Below are 12314 nucleotides of genomic sequence, written 5' to 3' on the forward strand. Positions count from 1 at the left end.
TCATTGACCACTATATTTAAAATTACAACAGTCCTCAGAGCTTCCTCAAAACTGTTTGCTGTTTTATTTTTCTCCACGTCACATACCACCTTCTAATTTCCTGATTTATTATGCTTATTATCTGTCTCCACACACTAGAATATAAGCTCCGTGAGGACAGGCTTTCCTGTGTGTTTTATTTGCAATGGTATTCCTAATGGAAAAGCCAGTCATGTTTGGAAAGATACAAAATACACATACCAAGTTTGGGATACTGAGGGCATTTGGGGAAGGATGGTATAGGATAGAACTGCATAGGGATGAACAGGTGGCTTTCCTTTTGTGATTTGTAACATGTTTTTGTTACTAGTCCTTTTAATAATAAAGGACCCAGTTATGGCAAGAGTTTATTTTTGTTACATATTAATGATAGGTAAAAAGGTTTTAGTTGTATTTTTCCTCTGAACTTTCTGAATGTTTAAAATATTTTATAATGTTAAAAAAATTTTTACTGATAAAGAAAGATGATCACATGTCAGGTAACTATAGTTCTGAATGGCTGGAGCGTAGATCGGGTAGAGGGACGGATGGCAGAAGGAGAGGAGAGGAAGACGCTGTCCAGGCATAAGGTAGTCATGGCAAGTGTGGGTATGATATAAAAGAATAGCAGGACAGGTGTCATAGAACAGTGCTTCTCAAATTCGATGTGCATAGGAATCCTGGGGGATTGAATACGCCAATTCCAGTTCATTTGGTCTGGGAGCCGCTATGCTTCTGTCTGTCTGAGACTCTCCCAGGTAGTCAAAGCTCCTGGGCCTGTAGTGCGGGTAACAAGGCTCTATAGTGTGGCTTTCTGATTTGGTTACACACTGGATCCCGGGGAGAGTTATAAGAAATACTAAATGTCTGGATCCAACCCTGAAAGATCCTGATTTAAATGGCATTGGGCATTGTGGCCACCATCTGATATTTTTTAAGTGCAGCAGAAACTGAATATGCTGCAGATGGTCCAGGCCAGGGGCCTGCCTGGTGCACGGCCCGTTATGAGAACTCCTTGTGAGGAGTCTGGGGGCGGAGGTCACTGGGCTGAGCCTACTGGTGCTGCTGCTCAGGCCAGGCCATGTGCCAGGGATCAGGACCCAAGTACGGACACAGGCTGGACACTTGGCAGGAGTGGTTTTAACTGAATAAATCCTGGCTGGCCAATTACTTCAGGAACCTGAATCAACATTACATGCAGTGCGAAAATAGGGGAAACATAAGCTTACTTCTGAGGAGGAAGCTCTCAGAGTTGCCGCCGACCTGCCAGAGTGGTTGCTAGACTATCAATTATTTAATCATTTAATTCACTTATTATTTTCCGAATGTACTGATGGTCTGATATGCGCAAGACACGTCCTTTAAGGGTGGAGAAGAGACTTTTCCCAGCCCTGTAAGGCTTACATTCTAACAGTGAATGTCTGCTTACACAATTGTTATTTGCATGTTCCAGGAACCAAAAGCGTGAGCAGTAGGCGTGTGAGGGAAAGGCCCATCTGAGGAAGTGACTGATAAGCTGAGACTGAAGGATGAGTAGTAACCAGCTAGGAGAGCTGGGAAGGAGGCAGGGGAACTGCTGTTGAACACTGAGTGGGTTAGTCTATGTCTCAGGGGGATTTTCAGCTACTTAAAATTTTTCCTTTCTCTTCTTCCTCAAATATTTTTACATCAAACTTTCAGTAACTGTATTAACCTAAATGTTTCTTTTTTTTCAATAAGAAAGAGTCGATTTAAATCAGCTGTGGTTTCAGACAAGAAAAAAATGATGAGAAGCAGTAAGAAACATGAAGCAGGTGTGCTGTACTGCCTTCTGGTTGCAGGGTGCATAATTATTTAGGAAGGAGCTGGAGTGGAAGGAAGAATGGAAGAAAGCAAAGGGTGTGGGGAGAGTCTACAGGCTGTGAGCACAATTTGAAGGCTGGTGCATTAGATCCAGTGAAAAACCATGGTGTCCAATACTCGGGGAGTTGAGATGGGGCTGAAGAGAAGCAGTCAGTTTGGAGAGGCATCATTACAGGATTTTATGACTGACTGGAGGTATATGGCAGAGGAGGGGAAGGACTCATGGGTGACTCGTTGGCTCATTTGCAAGTTTCTGTCCTATGTTTCATGAGTTTCTAACCTCGTAAATTGACCATGTTCTAATTACCCAATTTGTGTTATTGTCTGATTACTTTTAGTATCTAATAATTCTAGGTTCTCAGTGGCATCAGTAGCTTTAAATACTTAGTAGCAGTAGGAAAACATTAGTAAATCAAATTACTTAAAAAGAGGTTTTTTTAGTGTGCTGTCTTTCTTGGAATACAGAGTACTACATAAGTGGAAATTACGCCGCTGGACATTCCTTTGGAATTCCTTTTGCTCCACATGCCTTAGAACATGATGTCCCAGAGTCACTGTGCTGTGGCAGAACTGGTTGTGAGATACAGTTGTATGCTGTGGTGCGGACATGCCAAATAGATGGAAAGAACAGTACCTACCCTGAGAAACATCTAATCGACATGAGAATTTGCAAGTCAAACATAAATTGCCACAAAAATACTGACAAAATTTCATCAGTGTCAAGGAATTTGTCTTTACTTTGGTTAATCATTTTGATCAGATATAGTTGTCAAGTTTAAATAGATACTTAGATACATTTTCTTGAGAGAGAGTGGAATTTAGAAATGAAGACCTACGCACTGAGGATGGAAGGACAGCATGGAGAATGCAGCCAATGATTCTGTAACATTCCTATGTTGACAGATAGTAACTGCATGTGTGGGGGTGAGCAATTAATAAGGTGGGTCACTGCTGAACCACTGTGTTGTATACCTGAAAGCAACATAATATTGTGTCTCAACTATATTTCAATTAAAAAAAAGAAAAGAAAAACCACTTCCACTGGAAAATAAATGAGCTTCAAAATTGAAATGAAGACCTACATACAATCTCTAAAACGTTGACAGAAACCGTATTTGTAGTTTTCAACTCCAACTCCAAACAATTTCTCCTCCAATATTGGTCTTGATCTTTAACATACTTCTAAGCAATACCAGTATTAGCTGAGGAATGGGGAAGAGGGACAGAAATATATTTTAGATATTTTTGTTAGAATTCAATAGGGCTTTTTTTTACTTAAAAAAATGTCTTATTAGGCAGTAAGGAGAGGTGATGCAGCAATTACTGAAAATACTATAGGCCTGACACAGTACATTAATATTATTATTAATATTATGATCATAGTATATGAATATATTATGCTATTACATATGTTCTAACATGAAATAAAAATCGGAAGCTAATTCAGATTGTACCTTTGTTCAATAACAGCATTTTCTTACAGCAAAGATTAGAAAATTTGGCAGAAAATGTTTTTTACTCTAAAAACATGAAGAGAGGAGTAAGGCAAAATAAATTCTATGTAGGGATATGCATTTGCACTCAAAGAGTTGAACAAGTTTGGTGCATGCATTTCTGCAAAGTGGAGGTCAGAACTTAACTTCTATTATCTAGAACAAAGGCTGGCATTGTGACATTTACTTTACTGGCATTTATATTCTGTTGACCTGAAAATGCTGAAAATTTCACTAAAATTGGGAGATAAGAGTAACAAAAAAAATGAAGATGCTAGAAATATTGATAAAGTAGGGTCTAAGGAGCTCTTACGCTCTGATGACTTCATTTTTTTTTTCATTTGAATTGGTAATTTGTGTTTGCAGTTATGTGCTTTTCAAGGTCTTTTTACACATTTAATTTTAACAGTGCTTTGGATAAATCTTATTGGTTAGGTAGGACACAAATGCAAAACTTAGGAATTAAAAAGGTTAAATGCTTATTACAACTTAGGTAACTTATAATGGAGAAGCCAGTATGAGAAGGATCTCAGTGTTCAGGTTCTGTATTAAATCTGCCCTGGAATTGCAAGGATGGGGTACACACAGCCACCTGTAGTGGGTAACAAGCTCTCATTCAGCACTTACCACCCCCCTAAGAGACAGGCGCTGCTCTCCATCCCGTATTATAAGGAACAAAATTGAAGACGCTGACACAAGTTGGAGGAGGATTCCTAATATTTTCTTTAAAAATTTTTTAAGTTCTGAGAAATATTTTTAAGATTTCTTTTTTGTATTTACGTCGATTGAAGCCCATATTTTTTAGAGAGCTGTGCCAATCACTCTGATTGCTCTTGGGATCACTTTAGCAAAGCCTGCCTTACGACAGATCAATGTAACAGTAGTTTAGAGAAGAAGATAACTAGTCAGTTAACACAGCATGAGAAGGAGATGGGAAAATATGCCGAGTGTGTGCTTTTTATTCTTCTCAGTTGCATTTAGGACTAGGCAGTCCAGTTAATTTTGATCCATTTGATGCCATTCTTTTTATTCTGGATGAACTTAGTCTTGTTCTCATTCTTGCTATTTTACCGTTATCACTATATTTAATAAGGAGTATGGCAGGAGGATCGGTGGCTTTCACGTCCAAGCCTTTTTCTCCAAGTGATGTCAAAATTAAAAGTGCTTGGCTCTTGCGGGACGCCATAATAACAAGGGGGCAAAAAGAAAACCAAGCCAAGCAAACAACAACAACTTTGAAAGCAGCAGAAATTAGTTTAATGGCATACAGCCACACTTATTAGTAAAGGGCCTAATGAGTTTGATGCATGAAATTTCGCCACAGAAAAGACAAGAAACAGCCTCTGCTAGCCAGAACAAAGGCTGACATTGTGAGATTTCAGTGGCAGAATATACAGGCTTCAAATATGAGTTCTGGTCAGTGCGGCATGAAGGAAGTGCTTCATTAGCTATCATACTGCATACCTCTCAGGCTTGTACCACGGGTCTGCACGCAGCAAGGGCACGGGTGCAAAGAATGAGCTATTCACTCAGGTTTCATAATCTTGCTTTGTTTCAGCCTCCTGGCTTGACAGCTTTCAAGTTAAGCATGGAAGGCTCTAAAGAAACAGTCTTACATTCTTCAGTGATAGAGTTTGTTTTTGGAAAATGCCTATCTAAAATAAGGAGATACAATAATTTGAGCCTGTGAGCTCAATTCACCATGTTAGATGTCTTTCCTGAGCACAGTGATATTTTTATGATTGCTTTGAACATTTCAATAAAATACTCCTACAGAAAGATTGGTCTCAAATGAAATTATTTGCCTTTTCTGTGTCATTCAACCCTATGCAATCATATGAATATTCATTTTACAGTGAAAGCTTACTTTGTAAGTAGGAAAATTACAGTAAAATGCTTTGCAAAGATACTGAGTAGAAGAAAAATAATTGTATGTAGTAATTTTCAGGAAAACCACTGTGAATTCTAGTATTTTTTCCCATCATCCAGGACTACAGATCTCTGTCCCTCAAGAAAAACACAAACTACACAAAGCTAAATAACTTCTGAATTCATACATCCTCTGTGCTTTGAAGAGACATACATTAATATTAGGTTCTGATTTATATTAATTTCCTAGCTGCCAACGTCAGTCTTAAATAGTATTCCCTAAAGGCTCAGGGACCTGACTGCATAAAATTGCTTTCACAAGGCCTCTACAAGCCTTGGTCTAAGACAACAGTACTTCTTAACTGACATAAAATTGCATAAAGATGCTGAGAACAGTTTTGAATTGAACCACAGTGAAGGGGAAATTAGTAAGGCAAGAAAATCTATATATGTGCTGTTATAGAATTTTCAAGACAAAATAGCAAAAGAGATCATATAATTCAAATTCATTATTTAATGTTGTGAAGAATATCACCATTGATGCCCTTAAGTATATTGGAGATATTTACTTCTAAAATAACTGAGTTATTTATGACCTACACTTGCTTAGAATTCTACCAGATACTCAGATGGAATAGTGGGAAGTCACTGCTTAATGCCCAAACACTTTAAAAATCCTGAAATACACCAATCAAAATAACTTAAAAGAACTGTTTAAAATTAAAGTTTTACATTTTACTTATTTTCCAATAAGAATAATAATTTCTTATTTAGAACACTAAATGTGAGCAATTACTCTAGTCTGACCAGTCAAGATGGTGAGAGTGTCAGAGAATTGGGGTTGCTTTCACAAGGCCTCTACAGGCCTTGGTCTAAGACAGCAGTACTTCTTAACTGACAGACAAGTAAAATCAAAATTACTTCCCAGAATGCAGCTCTAGGAACACTTACAAAGCATTTGGTCTTTTCTTAAGTTCCTGTATTAACAAGTCTGCTTTTCTCACCTAGCAAATCACAAGTTTTATATTAAAAGTGTATCCCAGAGGCAGACTGTCTAATTCACCTTTAATCTGTTTTTCATAAAAACCACATGCTATGGGTTGAATTGTATACCGGCACATTCTTATCAGGACCTCAGAATGTGACTCCTTTTGGAGACCGGGTCTTTACAGAGGTTAAAACACTTCCTTTATCAAGTGAAAATGAGATCATTGGTGGGGTGGGGGATGCTGATATTGGACACCAATATGGCTGGTGTCCTTATAAGAAGGTGAAGTTTGGACATGGAGACACAAATACAGGGAAAAGTTGTGGAAGACAACCATCTGCCAGCCTAGAGCAGGCCCTTCCCTCTTAGCCTCAGAAGGAACCAACTGACAATATGCCTTGATTTCAGACCTCCAGCTTCTAGACTGTGAGACAACTTCTGCTATTTAAACCACTTAGTTTGTGGTACTTTTTTATAGCAACCCCAGAAAATTAATATACCACACAAAGGAAAATGAATGTTCCACATCTCTGGTAATTTCCTGTAAAAAAGTGATAACTGAGATTATGTTCATGTTTTCTTAATTCTAAAAAATACGTTGGTTAAACTTGTGACATTTGGAATGCCCAGACTCAAACTGTGTTGCTAGTTTATATTGTAATGGTTGTGTGTAAATCAGTTTGTTTATAATTATTTACAAAAATCAGATAAATATCACATATTTGGAAATTATTTAAAAATAAAAGCATACTACATTTACAGGATTTAGCTCTGTTGAAACTTAAGTTTCTAAAACACAAATCTGGGTAAGTGAATGGGATGTTGGAAGAATGGCGATGGAAAATTTATTTAAAATTCTTAATTGGAATGTTTATTCTCTATTTATTTATGAATTTCTCATCCATTAGATTTGCAGAAATCCATGAATGTGAGTACATATTTTGTTGGCCAGGCTTTTGAGAACAGGTATGGCAGGAATGCAAAATGTATACCCCTGACAGACAGAAATTTGGAAATACGTTGAAAAAAAAATACATATGCCTTTATCTTTTGATCTTTTAATCTCACTCCTAGGTGTGAGATATATCTTCTTGGAGGTATACCTTCACAAATACAAAGAAAAATTTGATTTCTTATAAGAGCAAAATGCTCATCAATATGTGGGAATGATTGTGGAGCATTTCACAAAGAAAAACACTGCAGTCATAAAGAGAAGCCAGAACAATATCTATATGCTGATGTGAAGTTTTATCCAGTATGTATTTGAAACAGAACAAGATGTAGCAATGTTTGCATACATACATATCAGACTATGCTGAATATTTTTTGTGTATGGAAGAGGATTCAAATGTATAGAGATTTATAATTTCCAAAAGAAACTTGGAAGGATAAGTAAAAAATCTGAAAATAATGATTTTCTATAGGGGACCTAATGGTACATACAGAGAAGAAAGCTAAAACTCGGCCTGTTCCTTTTTTTTCTTTTCTGTTTTTTAAATTGCTTGTACTTTGAAAGTATTGTGGAGCCAAAGAGGGTTGAGCACCATATAAGACAAATGCAGAGAATGGACCTGGATTCAAACACTACAATTTGCAAAAAAGGCTTTGAGACAATCAGGGAAATTTGAATGTAGAGTGGTTATTAGATGATAGAAAGCAATTATTATGTTTTAGATGTGATAATCCTAATAAGGGAGTTAGGTTTTTAAAAAGGCCTTATCTACTAGAGATATAAACTAAAGTATTTATGGATATAATGATATTATATATTGCATTCTTGAATACTGCAGTAGGGGGTGTAAAGTGAGGAGGGGGAATAGGAAGGAACCCTGCTCTCCAGGAGTCCTATAGGAGGGTTTCCGTATTTCTATTTTTATCCTAACATAGGGTCTGTGATAGGTGATTTCCCGGCTATGTGATTGGCCAACATGATTTTGCTCCTGCAAGCCTCGCACACGTACACTTATTTGAGCCCTGAGGAAGGGGGGTTTGCAACCTTGTCTCAGTAAATATTAGCTTTTGTACTTAAAACAGCCCTAAAGAAGAAGCGGCTGGGGAGCTAACGAAGAGGATGCGGCGCAAACGCCGCACCCATTGCGCAGGCGGAGTCGGCACTGGGAAGGGCGGGGGCAGGGAAGGGGTGCCGCCGCAGCGACCCACTGCGCATGACCGCTCTGCGTTGTCAAGGCAGCAGGAAGGCGTCACCCGGAAGAGAAGGCAGGCTAAGCGATCCGCCGCCAGACCTGTCGCCTCGCAGCTGAGGCTTGACTAGCTAGCTCCTGAGCAACTCTTGACCTGGACAAAACAGCTGAGGCGCCGTGTCTGATGCAATGTGATGGCCACCCGCCTAGAAGCCTGGGGATTCAGAAGAGCAAGAGAGGAAGTGGCCCAAACAGACACGAGGGCTATGGCCGACCTTACTAACGAGGCCTCTAAGTCCTTTACTGATGAGGTACAGAGTTTGGGTTCGTTCAGCAACTCTGGAGGACCGCAGCCCCCGCCGCATGCCTCTGGGAGCAAACCTGAGAGTGGAAGACTAACTACATGCTTGGAATATCAAGACAAACAATCTGAGCTTTCAGACTTCAGAAATAATGAAACAGAGTTGAGCAGAAAATGGATCAACCACCTCAAGGGCAAAGAGACTAACTCTGGACAGCAGCAATTAGACACTGCAGTTCACACAGAAATCACTCGTGTATCCGATGAAGAACTGAATGCCCTGCGCTCTTTTTGCACCGCTAAGATAAACCTGCTCCGTCACAGAGCAAACTCCAAGGAGAAAAAAAGCAACAGACATCAAACGCTGCAACTTAGATGGAATGCAGATGCTTCAAAGACAGACGCCTTAAACTGTAATGTCCCTGATGAGCTTTTGAACAGAATCTATTTAAAAAACATGAGGACAACAAAAGTGGTGGCAACAGTGAAGCAGCACATTTCTTCTCAGTGTCCCAGTTGTAACAGAAAAAGAGCAGAACTGGCCCAGTCTGCTTTTCTGACACGAAAGAAGACTTTACTGGAAACATTTCTACTCCAAAAGAAAATCGATGAACATCTTCATACTAAAGACTTTCTTACCTTTATTGGAGAGGCACATCAGGGCCTTCCTAGGCTTTCAGATGACCCCCAAATTATCTGGGAAAGAATAAAAGAGAAAAGTCAGATCAGATACTCTGGTTTTGAAAAGTCAGATACAAAGCAGAAGATGTGATAGAATGGAAATAGCACTTGTATTCACCTTTTTCTCTACCATTTCTTGAACCACTTACTCTAACCAAACATGAGATGGTATTTATTAATGACAATGTATAATGTGGATAATGTTTCTATTGTGTATTTGAGTAATTATTATCATCTCTACAGGCACTTTTTGGAAACTAATTTAGGATTTTACTTCCCTCTCAGATTGGACTAAAAATTTCCATTTAATGCATTTTTCAAAATGTAAAGGGCCACGCTGTTGGAATAATTAATGTTTTTACAACAATCCAGGAGGAAAATGTTGGCAGTTTGAACTAGTTTTGACAGTACACATAGGAAAAAGTACAAACATGTAAGAGATATTTAGGAGGTAATGAGTGTCAGTCTCTGATGAAGAAATGGATATGGGGATTTAATGAAAGGTGAATGTTAAGAATGTTACTAAGCTGCTGACTGTATACTTGGAGGTGTAATAATTTCATTAAGACAGGAACTTCAGAAGAGGATTGTGTTTGGTGGGAATGATGTAGGAGTATGATTATTTGGATGATTATATGTCATTATATGGTTACTTTGAGGTGTATCTGAGACTCGAGAAAATTTGTTTATTTGTGCTTGCTGTCTAGAGAAAATATCTAGCCTAGAGATTTGAAATAAAGGAGTGGGCTGGGGGAGATCATTGGCATATAGTTGGAAATTGAAGTCATAGATGTGGTGAGCTCTTCTGAAAGAGAGTAGAGTGAGAACAGAAGAAGGGCTGTTACCCACCCCTGAGAAATTCAACAATTAATGGCAGGGTGTCAGAGAATAAGCCAGGAAAGGAGGTTGAGAAGAAATTATCGTAGAAGGGTAAAGGAAGCCAGGCGTGTGCAGTGACACTGAGACCAGCGAAAGGCTGGGTTGTCTCAGTCTGTGTAACGGAATTCACATGACATAGCTTAGTCATGTGTCAGGCTCTGCTGATCTTAGCAAAAACCACTTCATTTACAGGAACTGGACAGAGTGGATGGAGGTGTAAATGTGAAGTAAGGAGGTGAAGAGTATGAATGTAGACTACCCCCTAAAATTTAGCTGTGGAGACAGAGAGAGGGGAAGCTGGAGATAGATGCAGAATTTGAGGGAAGCCTGCTTGAACAAATGATCTAAAAAGCCATTTTTTGACATAAAGACTTCATGAAATGTCTCTTGTTCATCCCAATTTCCATTCTGATGAAACAAGATTGCCCTCTGAATACCAGGGCATTCTGAAAATAAATTTATTGGGGAAAATGTCAGATGGTATTCTGAGAAATCATATTTATTACTTATTTTCTCTATAAAAATATAAATCCTGGAACTAGTGACAATACCTGGAGGTCACTTATATACATGTCTAACACCTCAGCTATTAGAGTAAAAAAAATGTATTTGTAAAAATCCTCCCATAACAGTTTTGTATCATACTCCCATAATGGTCTTTGAATTTAGACTTTCATTTATGTATAAAGATAGTCTTGTGTCCTGTAAAATGTAGCATATCTTCTCATAGCAAGTCATTCCTAAATAAAATGGAAAACCATTACCACTTTCATAGTAACTTTTTATTTGAAATCCACATTATGTCATGCTTTACCTTTGGCATCTTAATACATTTCACATAATCAAAATTCTGAGTAATTTCCCACTTAGAATTCCCCAAATAAAGGTAAAAATCTACCCCTTTATTCAACTAAGCCAGAAATCTTAGAGTTATCTTTTGTTCCTTCTTTTTACTAATGCAGCCATCAAGCTATTTTTCAGAAAGACTGTTAAACAGTTCTTCTTCAGTATCTTCTGACCATGACTTCTCATTGTCATTACCAAAGCCCACATCATCTCAGCCCTCCCACTCCTAGCCTCTCTCCTCTTCAATCCATTCTCCACAGTTGTCAGAATTATTTTTCCAGACACAGATCTGTTCAAGTTATTCCCTTGATTAAGAAAAAAGAAAACAAATAATGGCTTATCACTGCTATTCAAATAGTTCAAATTAGTGCCACATAGAGGTTCTTTAACATCGGGTCCACATTTACCTTTTGTCATCTTTTATCTTTTATCTCCCCCATCCCCTCTATATTTAAGACTCTCTGTAGGACTTGCAATTCCCTGAGCTCTCTTTCTTTTGTGCCACTATGGTTTACAAGTACACATTTGTTAGTCTCAGATTTTCTTAACTGCCATTTCCAGCTGGTATACTTTAAAAATTTTATATTCTATAATCATAGTATACAGGTACTGTATTTATGCTATGTTTATGTAGTTCAAAAATCAAAAGGATGCTAAGTGAAATAAATCAGAGAAAGACAAATGCCATGTGCTTTCACTTACATGTGGAATCTGTAAAACAGAATAAATGAGCAAACAAACAAAAACCCAGAAACAAGACTCATAAATACAGAGGACAAACTGATGGTGGACAGAGGAGAGGGGTGTGGGGGGTAGGTGAGATAAGTGAAGGGGATCAAGAGGTATAAACTTACAGTTAAAAAATAAATAAGCCCTGGGGATGAAAGGTACAGAATGGGGGAATATAGTCAATCATATTGTAATAACTTTGTAGGGTGACAGATGGTAACTACACTTACCGTGGTGAGCATTCTGTAACGTATATAAATGTCAAATCACTTTGTTGTACACCTGAAGCTTATGTCAACTATACTTCAATAAAGAAAGAAAATTCAAAAGGTTTTGAAAAGGTTTGGTAGGAAGTCTACCTTCTACCCTGTTACCATCCCACTTCATTCTACGCTGGCCAGCCAGCCCCCTGCCCTGCTAGGGGTAACTCTCTGCTTGCTGGATCGTGGGTCACTCAGGTAACTCAGAATGACAGCAGAGGAAGAGGGGATCCGGGGAACTGGGAAGTGGGCACTTACCAACCAGGA

The 12314-nt window shown here is 38.4% G+C and overlaps 2 protein-coding genes across 2 annotated transcripts in view; one reads left to right on the top strand and one right to left on the bottom strand.

Moving 5' to 3' along the window:
* Positions 1-9309, bottom strand: part of DLC1 (DLC1 Rho GTPase activating protein) — a 369945-nt gene extending 360636 nt beyond the window's left edge. Inside the window, exon 1 of the mRNA XM_073219078.1 lies at positions 9292-9309. The gene's annotated coding sequence lies outside the window, so the exon portion shown is untranslated. The remainder of the gene's footprint in view (positions 1-9291) is intronic.
* On the top strand, positions 8422-12057 carry C12H8orf48 (chromosome 12 C8orf48 homolog). The gene has a single exon (XM_017673189.3). It carries the CDS (start codon positions 8546-8548, stop codon positions 9422-9424), a length of 879 nt encoding a protein of 292 aa, XP_017528678.1. The 5' UTR covers positions 8422-8545; the 3' UTR covers positions 9425-12057.
* The last annotated feature ends 257 nt before the right edge of the window (positions 12058-12314 follow it).

This window comes from Manis javanica, chromosome 12, assembly GCF_040802235.1.
Source record: "Manis javanica isolate MJ-LG chromosome 12, MJ_LKY, whole genome shotgun sequence".
In the NCBI taxonomy this organism is placed as follows: domain Eukaryota; kingdom Metazoa; phylum Chordata; class Mammalia; order Pholidota; family Manidae; genus Manis; species Manis javanica.